General features: G+C 37.6%; 3 protein-coding genes across 3 annotated transcripts; all 3 read right to left on the bottom strand.

The window, feature by feature from the left end:
- Positions 1–6,113: 6,113 nt before the first annotated feature.
- LOC112010076 (putative F-box protein At5g15660) lies at positions 6,114–7,052 on the bottom strand. Its single transcript, XM_024042417.1, has one exon. It carries the CDS (start codon positions 7,050–7,052, stop codon positions 6,114–6,116), a length of 939 nt encoding a protein of 312 aa, XP_023898185.1.
- A 5,500-nt stretch (positions 7,053–12,552) lies between these two features.
- Positions 12,553–13,212, bottom strand: LOC112010077 (uncharacterized). Its single transcript, XM_024042418.1, has one exon. It carries the CDS (start codon positions 13,210–13,212, stop codon positions 12,553–12,555), a length of 660 nt encoding a protein of 219 aa, XP_023898186.1.
- Positions 13,213–13,317: 105 nt separating this feature from the next.
- On the bottom strand, positions 13,318–14,397 carry LOC112010078 (uncharacterized). The gene has a single exon (XM_024042419.1). The coding sequence runs from the start codon at positions 14,395–14,397 to the stop codon at positions 13,318–13,320; it is 1,080 nt and encodes a 359-aa protein (XP_023898187.1).
- Between the last annotated feature and the right edge of the window lie 1,823 nt (positions 14,398–16,220).

Genomic DNA, 16,220 nt, shown 5'->3' on the forward strand with positions numbered 1-16,220 from the left:
CATAAAGAACTTAAAGAAGATCTGAAACCTTTGAGTGGAATCTCAAAGTCATAAGTAGGAGAACTTGTGGTTGTAGTGGATCAAAGAAAGAAGTAGTTCGTGGACTCGAAGCTATCACGTGGTCGTGGTAGTAAGTTTTCTACTCGAGATAGCAATAGGATGTTAGTGGTCTAAGTATTATTATACAAACTTCAATTCTTTCATAGTGGATTTGTTTTACCTTGAGAATAGCTAGGTTAAATCTTCCCTAAGTTTTTTACTAGTTTGGTTTTCCTAGGTTATTATATCGTGTGTTCTTTATATTTCCGCATTATTTACATGATATGATTTTCTTGTGTTAACCTAGATCTGAATAATTTATCTAAGTAATCACTTGGCTAAATAACTAGGTTAAACAACTTGTGTTTTAAGGGGTCTAAAAATATACAGTTTCTTCCAATATTCGAAAGTGGTATTCGTTGAACACTTCTTTGCAAAACCATCAATTTGATATTTGTTTTTTTTAAAAAACAACTTTAGCCTTTAATGATTTGGTTTCTTTGTACTAATACAAGTACAATCATGCCAAAATCATGAAATATTAACTATTATATTGGCATGTTATTTCATGCAAAATATGATCACATTGCTATGAAGTATTTATATGCGTAGAGTATTTTAAATTTAAAATAAATAGTTTTAAAATTTTGTAAATTTTAAATGGTATTACTTTTATTGAATACCTCAATTCAGTTTCAAACATATTATTTGCAAACCTCATTGAAATTCACAGTTCGCAAAAATTGGGCCTAGTGTGGGCAGACTCAACACATTTTTTGGGCTAGACATAGATGAATATTGTATTATTACTTAATATTTTATAAATGAAACAAAAATTAGAAAAAAAAAATCAACATTTTTATATAATTTAATACATTAATCATACTTGTAAGGACAAGATTTGCTCCTAAAACCCAAATGAAAGGTCAATGACCCAAAGAGCCCAAACAATGAATTTGTTGAAGAATAGACTTGAAGATGAATTTTCAATGAGTTAAGTGGATAGTAGTCACAATAGGTTAGTTATTGTTGGAAAGAATAAAACAAACAGTTTTGAACAAGAAAAGTTCTCCTTGGTCAAGTCCGAGGATGGTTTGTTCTATATTTCTCTCAGACTTATACAAAATTACAATTTTTGAGTATACAATGATTTTCCCTTAGATTTTCTGAAGATCCCCTTGTAATGGGGTTTTTCTCCTTTATATTCTCCTTCCTTCTTTCATCTCAGCCCTCCACATGGAAATCAGATTGCTAGCTTTGATACTTGTCCCATTAGCATATTCTTAAAGTCTTTGGGGGTAGTTGTAAGGCTGAAGGTTACTGTTCAGGTATCACCTCCACATTAATACGGCCAGGGGGTTAGATGCAGAGCATTCAATGCAGTGGTAGCAGATTTCTTTTTAGATATTTTCTAACTCTCTTTTGTCTCATCCCTCTTTGGTGTTTATCCTTTCAAGCACGATTGCCCATTGCTCTGCCCTTGATGGATGGTTGGACCATTTGGCCTCTACTTTGCTTAGCAGAGGAGGTGTTTCTGCTCGAACAACGTCCCTAGCTCCTTATGACCGGACTTCTTCCACGGCCCATTAATCTGTATGCCTTCGTTAGTATTTACCTGTCCTCGGGCTATCTGATTTCCTCGAGCACGGCCCAATACCTATATCTGGGCCCTTCATCCCTACAATACTATTTTCATATATTTATAAAAACATATTTCAAACTTTTAATTCTAAAAATATTAAAATAATCAATATCAAAACAAATATCATATTTTAGATGATCACTGTCTCTCAATGGCAGCTCTAGGAATTTTTTTTAGGGTGGTCACTAAGAAACTTAAATTATACAAAATTTAATAAAGAGACAACTTGAATATATCAATGTCACAAAAAAAAAAAAAAACATGCAAATACATAAAATATTACAATTTTTTGTACTAGCAAAGGAAAAAAAAAAAAAGACTAATAAGAGATAAAGTGAAAATTGAAAATGCTGATATGAGAATAATAAAGTGACCACAACAATTTCATAACAAATCTTATGCAATAAGTTATTATTGGTGGGTAAAACATGCCAATATTGAGCTCAAATTAGAATTAGTAATAGCTTACCACATAAGATTTATTGTGAAAATATTGTGGATGTAGCATTAATATTATTTTTGTTGAATTCAAATTCTTGTGATTCTCAAGTTATCTTGTTTAACATTTTTATTAGGGTAGTCAAAATAATTTAATATAGTATATAATATTTTTTTTGTTAGTATATATATACTTTTTTTTTCTTAAGTCAAAGTGGTCATTGAACAAATAATTTAACTCATTATTTTTATATATTTTTTTTGGCTAAGTATTAAAAAAAAAAAAAAAAAAAGGCAAGTGAGGGTGTTCCTATGAAAAACAAATAATTTAACTCATTATTTTTATATATTTTTTTTGGCTAAGTATTAAAAAAAAAAAAAAAAAAAGGCAAGTGAGGGTGTTCCTATGAACACGCTCACATACAAGTGGAGCCGCCACTGCTGTCTCTCTTGGCAATGTTGGACTTTAGTTATTGAAAAATAGATTTTAGTAATAAATTTATCACTAAAACTATTAATTATAATTTTTATTTTGATAGAAAGAGAGAAAGGAAGAGTAGATTTTTTGGGAGAATGAAAATTCTATACTCTTAAACTACCCCAAACATAGTAAAACATATTAATAAAATGTTAACCATATAAAAAGAGTATAATATTTTAAAGATAATTTTTATTTATTAAATTTTGGAAAATAATTATAAGTATGAGGCCTTACTTTTTTTTTTTTAAATTGTTTTTGGTAGGGGTAGAGCTACACACATGGCCCCATAAAATTTAGAAAATTTCTTAACATTTTGAAAACTTAGCCTACAAAAATAAGAGTCCCCCCCCACCCCCCTAATTTTTTTTTTTTTTTGAGTTAACCCAATAATGCTTTTAAATTAAATTGTATTCTTATTGTAGGGTCACGATTTGTAGCCCAAATCTTAAGGATGTGGGATATAGGCCTAGTGAGCCCAATACAATAAATTTGTAGAGAGTGGGTGAAAGAGCTGAGTTTTTTGCGAATTAGACAATGGCCAATAAAGATTTAAAAGACGAACAAGCACGCAATCACGCTTAAAACTCACTGAAATGATTGTCCGAGGAGATGAATTATGAATTGAACCAATAATTCTAAAAGCTAACACAGTTTTTGTGCTATAGTAATTCTTTTTCTCTTTCTTTTTCCTCTTTTTTCCGTGCCTATCTTATGGGAGGTCATTTACATTATATAGTTCCTTTCCGGCTATCCGGATTGTACACTTGTTAATCATCTAAGCCTTCGTTCGAGTACATGTCCCATCAGACATCTTCTTTGGCTCTCTGTGAAGGGTGGTAGTTGAGACTGTACTGTTCAGGGGTCTTCTCCAAATAAATGCAGCCAGAAAAGTTGCTGCAATACAATTAATGCGGTGATAGCAGTTTTTCTTCAAGATATTTCTTCATTCTTATCTTCTTAGGATGTGCCGAAGGTCCATCCTTATCATCAAAGTTTCATGAAGGGTTTCTTACCTTGTCCAACTGCAAGCTTGATCGAGGTTTGTCGCATCCAATGAGGGGGTACTCCTCGGACAATACTTTTCCATTCATTCCCCACGTAGCTAGTGACATTGAAGTCTTTAAAAAGCCATTTACTCCTCCTCAGACATAGTCAGTCCTCGGACAAGGCCTAAGGCCCACTATCTATATTTGGGCCTTTACCCCCACACTTATATCTATCAAATTTTTTATAAAGTTTAAAACCAAACATGTTTGGATCTATCTTTTTCAACCCATTATGTGACAATTAAACAAATCATTGATCTTGTGACTAAAATTACATACGAAATATCTCTTTAGTAGCCACATAACGGGTTAGAACGAGATAACTTGAAATATGTTTGGAGTCAAACTTGTTCCTCAAAGTTTTGGATCATTCATGTTTTTGAAAATTTTATTAGTTCAATTGAAATATTTTTTACTCACTTTGGTATACAATTTGATCATTTATATTGAACATAATTTTTTTTAAAGAATTTCACTATGAAAATAGTAAAATATGAATTTTAAATGACTAAATGGTCTAATGGTTGAATCGCCCTTTATTCTGCCATGTCCTTGTCTCTAAAGTTTCTCACTTCTCTCTCCAAAAGAAAAAGTTCTCTCTCGTAAGTGTGAGTTGGTCTTTCTACTAGTATGTGATGATTGCATGGTTTTGTTATGCAAATCTCTCTCTCTCTCTCAATGGCTTTTCATTTACTGATCAGTAGTTGTAATTAAAGAGAACAAATCTGTTAGCATTATTTGGCCTCTTTTGTATGATCCAAAATAGTATTTTATTTTGACACCTAAGAGAATTAATATTGGTGGTGCTAAAAAGCCTAATAGCTATTTTTAGCACCACAAACAACAATAACTAAGCTATATCAATGGTGCTATTGTACAACAAAGTTTTTTTTTTTTTATTAATTATTCGGTGAGTTCATTTCTTTCATTATTATACATTCTCTCTGTCTTTGTCTCTCTCTCTCTTCTTTGGCCGATGCTCTCATCTTCACCTTCACCTCAATCTCTCCTCTCTTCTCTCTCTGGTGGTTTAGCAGTGGGTGGTTCGATCTGATGGATGGTAGTGGGTGGTTGATCCGGTGATTTGTAGGTAGTCCAATCTAGTGGGTTTGTGGGATTTCGATCTATTGGTGGTTTTGGGTTTTTGCTGGTTTTAGAGCAAAACTCCAATTTTTAACGGGTGCATGTGTGTGTATGTAACTTATCGAGAAGATATTTCATATTAAATGATACTATATTAGCGGTATCAAAATCCATTAAGTGTAAGACATGTAAGCAAAAAATAACTATCTCACTAACAAATGAAAAAATGTGCCAGTGAATAGTTATTTTTATACAAATGTCTCATTTATTGAGTTTTGATATGGATGACATGATATCATTTGATACAAAATATTTTTTTGTAACTTACTCTCCATAGAGAAAAGTAATTGAGATGTGAAGATTTTTTCTTTCTATATGTTGTTTTAGATGTAAATGTGGTGTTATAAAACTACATATTTTTTGGGGGTTTGTGACGTGATTAAAATATGCATGTGTCATGTCATCTACGGTATACCTTCTTCTATAGATAAATAAACGATAATAATTTAAAAAAGAACCAAAATACAATAATCAAACCTCAGAAACAAAGTTTCAAACCCAAGCTGCACCAGAACAAGCTGCTATTGGCCACAAGTACGTACACAACAGAACTATTAACGAAGGGACCAAAAATAAAAAATAAAAAACCTAAAATTTGAAAATCAAAACCATGAGCAATTAGTATCTATAGATATTGCTCCAACTGCAATATCAATTTATAAAAGTTATGTAATATATATAATTTGTACATATATTAGTATATCTTTCATGATGGTATAGCTTATGATAGCGTTATGGGGTATATATATATATATTGCCTATTGGCCGGCCATCCACGTGAGATATCATTCCTCCCCATAATTTTTGAAATCAGCCCAAAAAACAAAGGGTTAGAAACTTAGAATACATATTGAGAATTGAAGGTTATTTTCAATAATTTAAAGCCCTCATATATAACTTGGGTTGGTCACTTGGCATGTCTTTGACCCAGCCCTACTCGGCTACTCTTGACACACAACAAAAAACCACCTGAATATCCATATTCTTAGATTGAAATATGTATGAGAATTTGGTCTCCCAAGAATATAAATATGTCCATAATGGGTTGGGGGGTAAGGTCATGATTCAAGACTCACAAAATGCGTGTGCAACTTACCAATACAAACTTAAGAAAATGTCAAGCTGAAATGCAACAATTTGAGTAATTCTTTACGGAAAATAAAGATAATAGAAAGAAAAGATTTGAAAGGATATTACCAATAAAAAAAAATGTTTTCAATATCTAATTGAGAGTTTAAAATTAGCCACAAAATAAAAGAGAATATATTGGCAGTCTGAGGAACTCACATCAAGCGCAACAACTCCAACCTCCAGCTCCAGCCAATCAAGGCAAAATAGCTTCAACTTCTGGACAATTGGCAGTGGTTGGCAGTGGGCAACTTGCGAGAATATCATTCATACAACATATAGAGGTTACACTTTCTTCATAAGGAAAAAACCTTGTATAAATATCTGAATTAACAACTTCAATAGTTTCGTAGGTTTTGCTTTTGATATCAAAAAAAAGCCATCCATTAGTCGAATCTTCATCATCAACATCCATCCACTTTGACCATATTATTAATTTCCCATTCCTGAGGCATTGATATTGGGTAACACATAGGGAATAATCACAATCTAGTTTGAATTCTTTGGAAAAGAATGTATACCGAGACTCCCATTGATGATCCTCTATCATCATATATATCTCAAAACATTTCTTAGAAAAATCTTTGAAGTCAATTAAACACAATTTCCCTTCAAGTTCGGATAAGTAGGGCAAAGTTTTATCATAAATTTCTGGAGGTGGAGTGATTTTTTGGACTGTTTCATCAGCCACGTCAAATGCCAAAACCTTAACAACGTGCGTATAATGATCACAGAAACCCAACAAGTATATAGTGCCATTCAAACATACTGTTCCTTGTCCGCCACGATATTTATATTGCGGGAAATCATCAATGATCCTCCACGAATTCGAAGGACTTCCCACTGTTATCACTGCAACCTTGACTTCAGAAATTGGTATTGTTTCACAAAAATCTTGAAAATCTTGAAAGATAATAATCACTTTATATTGGTTTGTCAAGGGAGAATATCCAAATCCAGCATCATAAATACTCCTTTTCATAACACTATCAGAACAGGGATAATGAATAAGCCTGGAGAGAGTAACAAACTCTCCAGTGGTTGGATTACACACATGAAAATCATCTTCATCGGTTAGGAAGATCAAACCATTAATTGAATATGTAACTTTCAAATATCTACCGGTGGCAGACATGTTTTTTGTCATCAAAGTTTTTATCCCAATCCCTATTTGTAAAGAAGATATTTCATAAGGAATCATAGTTTTAGAATCATAGTCGCGGGCATGAGGATCAGTACTAATCCCAACACCAATCCCAAAAGAGTTTTCCCTTGAAAGCTTAAAGTATAAGTCTGCGAAGTCATTATGGATTAATACATACCAGGCCTTACACACGGACTTCAATCTGAGGACGCAACGCAGTTGAAGCTTTAAGAAAATATTGAGGATGATTTGATGTGGGATGGAATCAAAAAAACTTCTGCTGCCTCCTTCCATCGCTGCTCTTCTTTTTTCTTTAACCTAAAACTCGGCCATATTTATGTAAGCAATACGAGAGAATAGAGAAACCTATTCTACTATTGCGGCACTAATCTAATTGACAGTAACCGTATTATATATAAGCTTTATGTCTTTTTCTCAAAAAAAAAAAAAAAAAGCTTTATGTCTTGCCGCAGTACTAGTCCTACACTAAGTAGGTTAATTTTTTAGGACGGTCTCATTATTTTTTTTTTCTTTTCAATTTGTACTAATTTAATAAATAGTATTGTAATTCATAATCATATTTTTATTTATTATAATAACTATTACAAAATGTGATGTATATAATATCTGGTAAATAGTATTGTAATTCATAATCATATTTTTATTTATTATAATAACAGTCAAAATGTAATGTATATAATATCTGTTGTACCAAAATCAAAACAATACATTTTCTACCATGGCTTTTGAGTGGAGTTGTGGTGTGTTTTTTTGTTAGAACCCCTTTCCCTCTCTCTTGTGTGTGTGTGTTTGTTTCTCCTAAAAAAAAAAACAATACATTTTCTCTCAAGAATTCAAAGGTAAGTTAGTCAAAATATTAATATTTTAATACAATTTATTTATAATATTTTATATATCATTAAAAAGTATATATAATTTGGAAATTATTCTTTTAGTTTTAAACAACTTTTTCAAACTTAATTTTTTCTACCATAGAATCAAAAACACCAAGAAACATATCTAAAAAAAAATTAATAAAGCTTAGCAAAACTACAATTAAAAATAAAAAATAGAAAGGGAAAAATTGTTTTTAACTCATTTTCCTTTTTAAAAAAACCAAGGGTACAATTTCAAAAGAGAAAAAAAAAAGTAGAAAATTGTTCTTGAAAAATAAAAAGTATTGTGTTAATGTTGTCATAATCTAATGTTACATCTAATCCAACATGTGAAAAATGAATAGATAAATAAATAATTTTTGTGGATGGGTAAAGCCTAGCCATACGTAGTGGGCCTAAAACCCAAGGTGAAGATTAGTGTATGTCCGAGGAGGCTAAAATTGTCGAGGGGTATTTCGCGTGAAAGAAGGATACATAAGGACAAAGAAACTCTGTCCGAAGAGAGCATCAGTGTTCCGAAGAGATGATTATCCTCGGATGAAAGGATTTTTGGGCCACGTAAATATCTAGGGGGTTCAAATGAGTTTACTAGTGACTTCAGCAATTTGGATAAACTTTAGACATGCCTGGAGATAAGAGGAACGGAGAAATATCTAAAATGAAAAGATGCCACCACCGTATTTATGTGGAGAAGACCCCTGAACAGTACAACTTCAACTACCGTCATTCACAAAAGCTAAGGGAGATACATGACATGACATGCACTCAAGTAGGGAGTTGGATGAAGAACAAGTGGACGTTGGGGATGGTAGTGGAGGAGGCTATATAAAGAAGAAGGGTTCCTAATGAGAAGGGGGCAAATTGTAACCCTAAGAACTGTAACCTGTATTCAATTTATCGTAAGTCTCTTCGGACTTGAACTTACTTAGTCTTTACGTGTACTTTTATGTTGGTTTATACTGGTATGTTGTAATCAACCGTTGTAACCTCCATAGTTAACTTAGCTCTATCACCCACGCTCTACAAATTTATTGTTTTTGGGCTTGGGCCACAAATTCTAACCCTACAATTTTAAACACTAATAAGATAAGGAAGATGAAGAACAATATAAAATATTCATAAACGTTTAAAGCAATTACTCAAGCATCTAAGAACATCATATAATAAAGACATAACAATTTACTACTAATTTTGTTAAACAAAATATTTACAAACAGTGAAAGTAAACTGCACAAAAACCATTGTCTTCAACTGCACTAACTTTTCTTCATCAGCTTGTCTAGACTATTTTGTTGTTTCTCAAATAAATTAAAACCTAAAAACAACACAAAATTTGACATATTATAATATTATATTCCCCAAATAAGATCAACAACAAACACCATTCATTAAAAGTATTTAGTGTTGTAAATAAAATGATAAAAAAAAATATTTGCATCAAGGAAAACATATGAATTAGTCAATAATATTCATCAATCTAAGGTAGAGATGCAAGAAAAATAAAAATTTCATCAAAAAAATGAGAGAGAAGTGGGTATTTCACTCATTAAAAATTTACCATATACTTTCGTCGGTTCAATGCATTTGCATTGGTATTTCAGCTTAATGAATGGTCAAGGAGAGTTCAAATTTCACTATCTGTGGGATTGAAAGCAAGAACGTTAGTTGGTGAGTAAGTGAGTGAGTTGCAGGTTCTTCATAAATTTAATTGATGTTGTTTACATTTGTTGGTTGTTTTACCAGGAGGGTTTCTGAGAATTAAATGATTATGTGTAGTTGTAATTGATTAGATGTGCTCAATTGTAAATTTTAGTATGCACATTGTGATATAGTTGGTTGCTAATTTCCAATTTTTTGGTTCTGTTTTGGTTAAGGACTAAAGATGTTATTCTTTTTCTAGTGAAATACTTATTAAAAAAAATTTACTTGTATGAGTTGTATCTAGTGGTGCAAATCATAAGAATTAATTGAATCATGGGTTTACAACCTTAGTACTCACTTTGAAGTCTGAACTGATCTTCCTTACCTTTTTGTCATCCCATCAGGTACAAAAACTCTTCAAAGCTTTTTCCTATTCTATATGAAAACAACAAAAGAAAGGTTCCCAATCATATGGAAAAAAGGGAAGACCAGTAGGGAAATACTCTACAGTATTCAAATCGGAGTGTACTGCCCTTATTCGACAGATTAGTATACCTTTATAAGTCAAAGATTGGAGAGAGGTGCCTTATCAAAACAAAAGAAAGCTATTTGATTATATATTGGTGTGTTATATAAAAGTGTTTTGAAATAAAAGTTTTCTTTATAATGCACAAATGTAATCCTTATTAGTTTTCATTTTTAAGGAACGCTTCATTGTTGAGGGTCAAGAGGCTCTTGTTTGGCGGCAAATGAATAGGTCATACGAAAATTACCAAAGCTCCTTGAAGAAAAAATGGTTTAAGCCATATGAGGAGGATCCTGAGGAGGCACTAGAAATTTTGCCACCTAACATGGCGGATGATGATTGGAACTATCTTGTGAATTTATGGAGCAACTGGAAGGTACTACTACATATGGAAATTATTATCTTGTGAAATTTTATAGAGAATTAAAAATATTTTTTAATCTAATGTATGTTTTTGAATGTAGACAATGTGTGATAAAAACAAGTATAGTCATTCCAAAAACTTTATCATTCACATTACTGGATCAAAAAGCTTCCAACAACGAAGTGAAGAAGAGGCTTGTATATATCATTTTCTCAATCTTTGAAACTTAATTTTTTCAAGATAAAATATTGTTGCATAGTTATTTATGGTCCGAAAATGCTTCTATCTCTTTCCCTCCTAACTTCTGCACCATGATCATCCCTTGAAGTAACGCTTCATATTCAGCTTCATGTTCGTAGCCGAGAATCCGAGCCTCAGGGATTTCTCTATGACGGACCTTTCGGGGGACAATAGGACTAGCCCCACTCCGGACCCTCTTTGGTTTGCAGCGCCATCAACGTACACCCTCCAGCACAGGGACCCGGGGGCAGAGATTACTCCAACCAATTTTCCATCCTTGTCTCTCTTCTTGTCTACCTCTTCCGCGATCGGTTCGGTAAATTCAGCCATTAAATCAACCAGGACCTGCCCCTTGACGGAGGTCTGTGGCATGTACTTAATATCAAAAGCCCCCAGAATCGTGTTCCATTTGGCGATTCTTCCCGTATAATCGGCAACCCGAAGTACCGACTTTAGAGGCAATTGGGTTAAAACGACTACCGTGTGAACCTGGAAGTAATAGGACAGCTTTCGCGTAGCGTGAACCACGGCAAGTATGGCTTTTTCCAAGGGTAAGTACTTGACCTCGGCTTCGTGTAGTGACTTACTAACGCAATAGACTGGCTTCTGAACGCCACCATCATCTTGTATCAGCACCAAGCTAACAGCGTGGAGCGCCACGGCAATGTACGCGTATAGGACCTCATCGGCCTCCGGATTAGACATGATAGGTGGTTGGGCTAGGTACTCCTTGAGTTGCTGGAAGGCCCTGACACACTCCTCGGACCTCTCGAATCCCTTCCACTTGTTAATCAGGAGATAGAAGGGCCTGCATCGGTCGGCCGACCTGGAAATGAATCGATTCAGAGCCGCAATCATTCTTGCGAGCCTCTGGATTTCCTTAGGGTTTCGTGGAGGCTTTAAATTATGGATAGCCTTGATTTGGTCGGGGTCAACCTCGAGCCCCCAGTGAGTAATGATGTAGCCTAAGAACTTGCTGGATCCCACGCCAAACATGCACTTGGAAGCATTTAGGCGTAGCCTATGCTTTCTCAGGACGTCGAATATGCAGCCGAGGTCCCCCAAATGCTCGGACACCAGTTTGCTCTTCACCACCATGTCGTCAACATAGACCTCGATATTTTTGCCCAATAATGGCTCGAACATTCTCGTCATCATCCTCTAATAAGTAGATCCAGCGTTTTTCAAGCCAAAGGGCATTACCTTGTAGTGGTAGTTTCCAATAGATGTCACGAAAACAGTCTTCTCTTGGTCCTCCAAGGCTAGTGGGATTTGATGATAGCCCTGAAAGGCATCTAAGAAGCTCATCTGAGGATGGCCTGCGGTCGCATCTGCCAACTGGTCTATTCGTGGCATTGGGAATGGGTCCTTTGAGCATGCTTTATTTAGGTCCGTGAAGTCTACACAAACCCTCCATTTCCCACTCTTCTTTTTGACCACCACAGTGTTAGCCAACCACTCGGAGTAAAAAACTTCTTTGATAGCCCCTGCGCGCTTAAGCTTATTGACTTCTTCCCTAATTGCATCGGCGTGCTCTTTTGACGGGCGCCAAGATGGTTGCTTCTTGGGAATCACAGCTGGGTTGATGTTAAGGTGGTGACAGATGAAGGAGGGATCAATCCCTGGGGCCTCGCAGGGATCCCATGCGAACATGTCGATGTTCTTCTTGAGGAACTCAAGCAACTCATTTTTCTCCTGGGGAGGCAGCTGGGCTCCGACCTAAAAAAACCTCTTTGGGTCGTCGTCGACAGCCAATTTTTCTAGGTTTTCACATTTTGCCTCCTCGGCGGCCGCATCAGTTGGTGCCCCCGAGGTCCTTGATTGCTATAAGCTTTCGGCTGCGGCAGCCGAGGACTCTGTGTTGTGCTGATGCGAGATGGCTACCACCATACAACGCCTTGCCGTGGACTGGCAACCCCGAACTTCGAGGACTCGGCCCCCTGACGAGAATTTTATCTTTTGATGCAGCGAGGAGGCGACAGCCTCTAGGGTGTGGAGCCAGGGCTTGCCCACGATGGCTGTGTACTGGGAGTAGGTGTCCACCACGATAAAGTTCACCTCCACGACCTTTGGGCCGGTTTGGATGGGCAACCTAATCATGCCCCTTGGAGTGACGAGCTTCCTATCGAAGCTCATTAAAGGGGAGCTGTAAGGTGTTAAATCCTCGAGCCTTAATCCCAACCCCTTATATAGGTCGAGGTACATAATCTCGGCTCCACTACCACCGTCCACCATCACTCTTTTCACATCGTACTCGCCGATTTTGAGGGTGATCACCAACGCATCATCGTGGGGCTGGGTGGTCCCGTCCTTGTCTTCCTCGGAAAAGCTTAGGGTCGAGTGAAAGCCTCCCCTGGCCCTCCTCGGCCCTGACTGGGATTCCTCGGCAGTCGCCTGGATCACAGACAGCACTCGCGAGGGGCGCGTGCCCGTTCTCCCAGGTGCAGCCAGGATCACATTAATCATGTCGGCGGGTTGCCTCATGGTGGTGTCTCTCTGTGGCTCCTAGTAGGTCTGACCCTGATGTCCGCTTGAATGATGTAGGAGGTGCTTCAGCTTTCCCTCCTGGACTAGCCGGTCCAGGTAATCCTAGAGGTTCCTACAGTCCTCTGTGGCATGTCTGTGGTCCTGGTGGTACTGGCAGTATCGGTCCTGATTGTGCCTATCAGGATCTCCCAACATCTTATTCGGCCACTTGAAGTATGGTTCGTTCCTAATCCTTTCAAGCACCCTGTGTACTGGTTCCCGAAACACGGCGCCGACAGTCTGGGCATTTGTCGCCCCAGATTGTCCCATGAAATCTCTCCTCGGACGGGCGTTGTTATATAGGTCCGACCTGGAATCCCTCATCTCCTGAGGGATAACTTTCTCCTTCCCCTTGCCCTGTAGCAAGTCTTCCTCTACCCGCTTGTATTTATTGATCCGATCCATCAGCTGCCGCACGCTGGTGGCGGGCTTATCAGTTAAGGACTTCTTCAGGCTGTGCCCCATTGGCAGTCCGTTCTTGAATGTATTGATGGTGACATCGTCGTACTTGCCATCCAGCTCATTGTAAATCTTCCAGTACTTGTCCGAGTAAGCCTTGAGAGTCTCCCCGTCGTGCATGGTCAGGGACAGTAGCACGCTCATGGGCCGAGGGGGTCTGCTGTTCATAACAAAACGGGAACCAAATGCCTGGGTCAGCTGTCTGTACAAGTCTACGAAATTCGTCTTCAAGCCGTTGAACCACCTCATTGCCACCGGTCCCAAGCTGGATGGGAAGACTTTGCACATCAGCGCCTCATTCTTAGAGTGAACAGCCATTCTCTGGTTGAATTGGCTCACGTGCTCCACGGGGTCCGTTTTGCCATTGTAAACGGTGAAGGTTGGTTGCTGAAACCGCCGAGGGAGTGCCGCCTCTTCTATACGACGCGTAAAGGGTGATCTGGAGAGTCGGTCCAGCGCCCTGCTCATGGCGTCACTTCCTAAGCCCCTAGGGGTTGGGCTGCCGCGTTTACGCCTCTGGTAGCGCTCATCCTCGTGGGAGAAAGTTTCGCTCGGGGGTGTTCTCGACCTTTGCCTGTAGTCGTCGTCATTTTCGTCGTCAGAGGGTAAGTCAGGGCTAGGTTCGGATTGCCTTCGCTGTGCATGGCGCAGCTTTCTCTTCAGATCATCTATCTCTCGCTGCATGGCCACCTTATCGTCCTGTCTTTGGGACGCGTGGCTCTTAACCTCTTGTGACCGCGTGGCCTGGCCATTATCGTGCCTCTGGGGTACGTGGCCGCTCCTACGGGTGTGGCTTTCGCTAGTTTGCGAGGTATGCACGCTTACCTCTCGAAATCGTCCGTTCTCCTCGTTTTGGCCGTGCCCGGTGTCACCATAGTTATTCTAACGCTGGGATTTCGCCGGTTCATGCCAATGGGAACTCCCTTGGTGAAGGCCTGATCCTGCCATGTCTGGCTGTTGTCCTTATTAGTGCACGAGTTCTCCCCACAGATGATGCCAATTATAGGGTCCAGGTTCAAGTCTTCCCACGTGTCGAGAGAGTGGACCCAAGCCCAGCTAGCCCTTCAATGAATTTATAGAGAGCGGGATCAAGAACTAGGCCCTAATAAGGGGTACAACGACCATGCATGGTTATTCATGAATTCCAATAGTGTGAACGTGGATAAAGATGAACAACAATGCTCCTCAGCCCTTCTATTGAGGGCTTGTTGCTCTTATTATTCTTTTGGTGATTGGTTACAATTGCTTCTGGTAGAATACCGCTTGCTACCGTCTTCCTCCTTCTCCTTTCTTTCTCCTTCTTTTTTCTTTTTCTTCTTTTCTCCCCTTTTTCCAAGAGGGATTCCTTACACTATATACCCCTTTCTCAACTGATCTTAGCCCTACATTTGTTGAGCAACCAGGCCACTACTTGAGTGCCTGTCCCATCAACCACCTTCCTATTCCTCCTGTGAGTTGCAGCAGCCAAGGCAGCACTGTTCTGGAGTCCTTTCCACATTAATGCGGCTAGGATGTTAGTTGTGGGCATTTAATGTGGAGGTGACAGCTCGTCCTAGACTTGCTCCTCCACCATGCTTCCATTGCTGATGTGTGGTTCTTGCTCTTTCCTCTTTGAGTATTCAGGAAGACCCCCCTTGATGGTGGGGTGAATGTTTACTTGATGGTCTAGGATGTCTGAGGACAGAATCATCCTCGGACCAGTTTCTTGGGCATTGGGCTTCTTACTTTTATCCTCGGACCCTACGTGCCTCCTCGGCGTGGGCTTTTGGGCCTGGTTCGAAGTGGGCTGGGGCTGTCTGACTTCCTAGCCCCACAGACACCAATCAAATGTAGTCATATTTATAGAAATGTAGTCATATTTTGCATGAAATGCATTTAACATAGTTAATATTTCATGATTTTGACATGATCATGGTAGTATTAGTATAAAAAAAACCAATTCAATTGAGATTAAAGCTATAAAAAAAACAAAAATTAAATATTGCTTTGCAGAGAAGTGTCCAACGGGTAGTGAGATATTGAAAGAAACTAATAATTTTTCAATAAGGTCAGAGCCGGCCCTTTTCCACTTAGCAGTTCAAACCTTAAAATATAATCTCCACTTTTATTGAACATCTTAACAGATATGACATTCTGGAAAGACCAATGGGAGAAGCATGGAACTTGTAGTGGTAGAGCTGCAATGGAGTTACAAAATATAGATTTTACCCTATGAAATTTGAGGGTGTTTGGATTTTACATCCTGATGTTTTAGAATTTGGAATTTACGCTTTAAATTTTAAGAGTGTTTGAATTTTACTTCCTAAAATTTAGGGCTGCTTGAATTTTACATCCTAAAATTTCAGAAGTTTAGAGTGTAAGATTTAAATTCTGAAACTTAAGGTTGTAAAATTCAAACACCCTAAATTTCATAGGGTAAAATTCAAATTTTGAAACTTCAAGGTGTAAAATTTAAGGATCTCTAAATTTTAAGGGTGTAATTTACAATTTACCCTTAATTTTAATAG

Source organism: Quercus suber, unplaced genomic scaffold (genome assembly GCF_002906115.3).
Source record: "Quercus suber isolate HL8 unplaced genomic scaffold, Cork oak 2.0 scaffold_273, whole genome shotgun sequence".
NCBI classification, from domain to species: Eukaryota; Viridiplantae; Streptophyta; class Magnoliopsida; order Fagales; family Fagaceae; genus Quercus; species Quercus suber.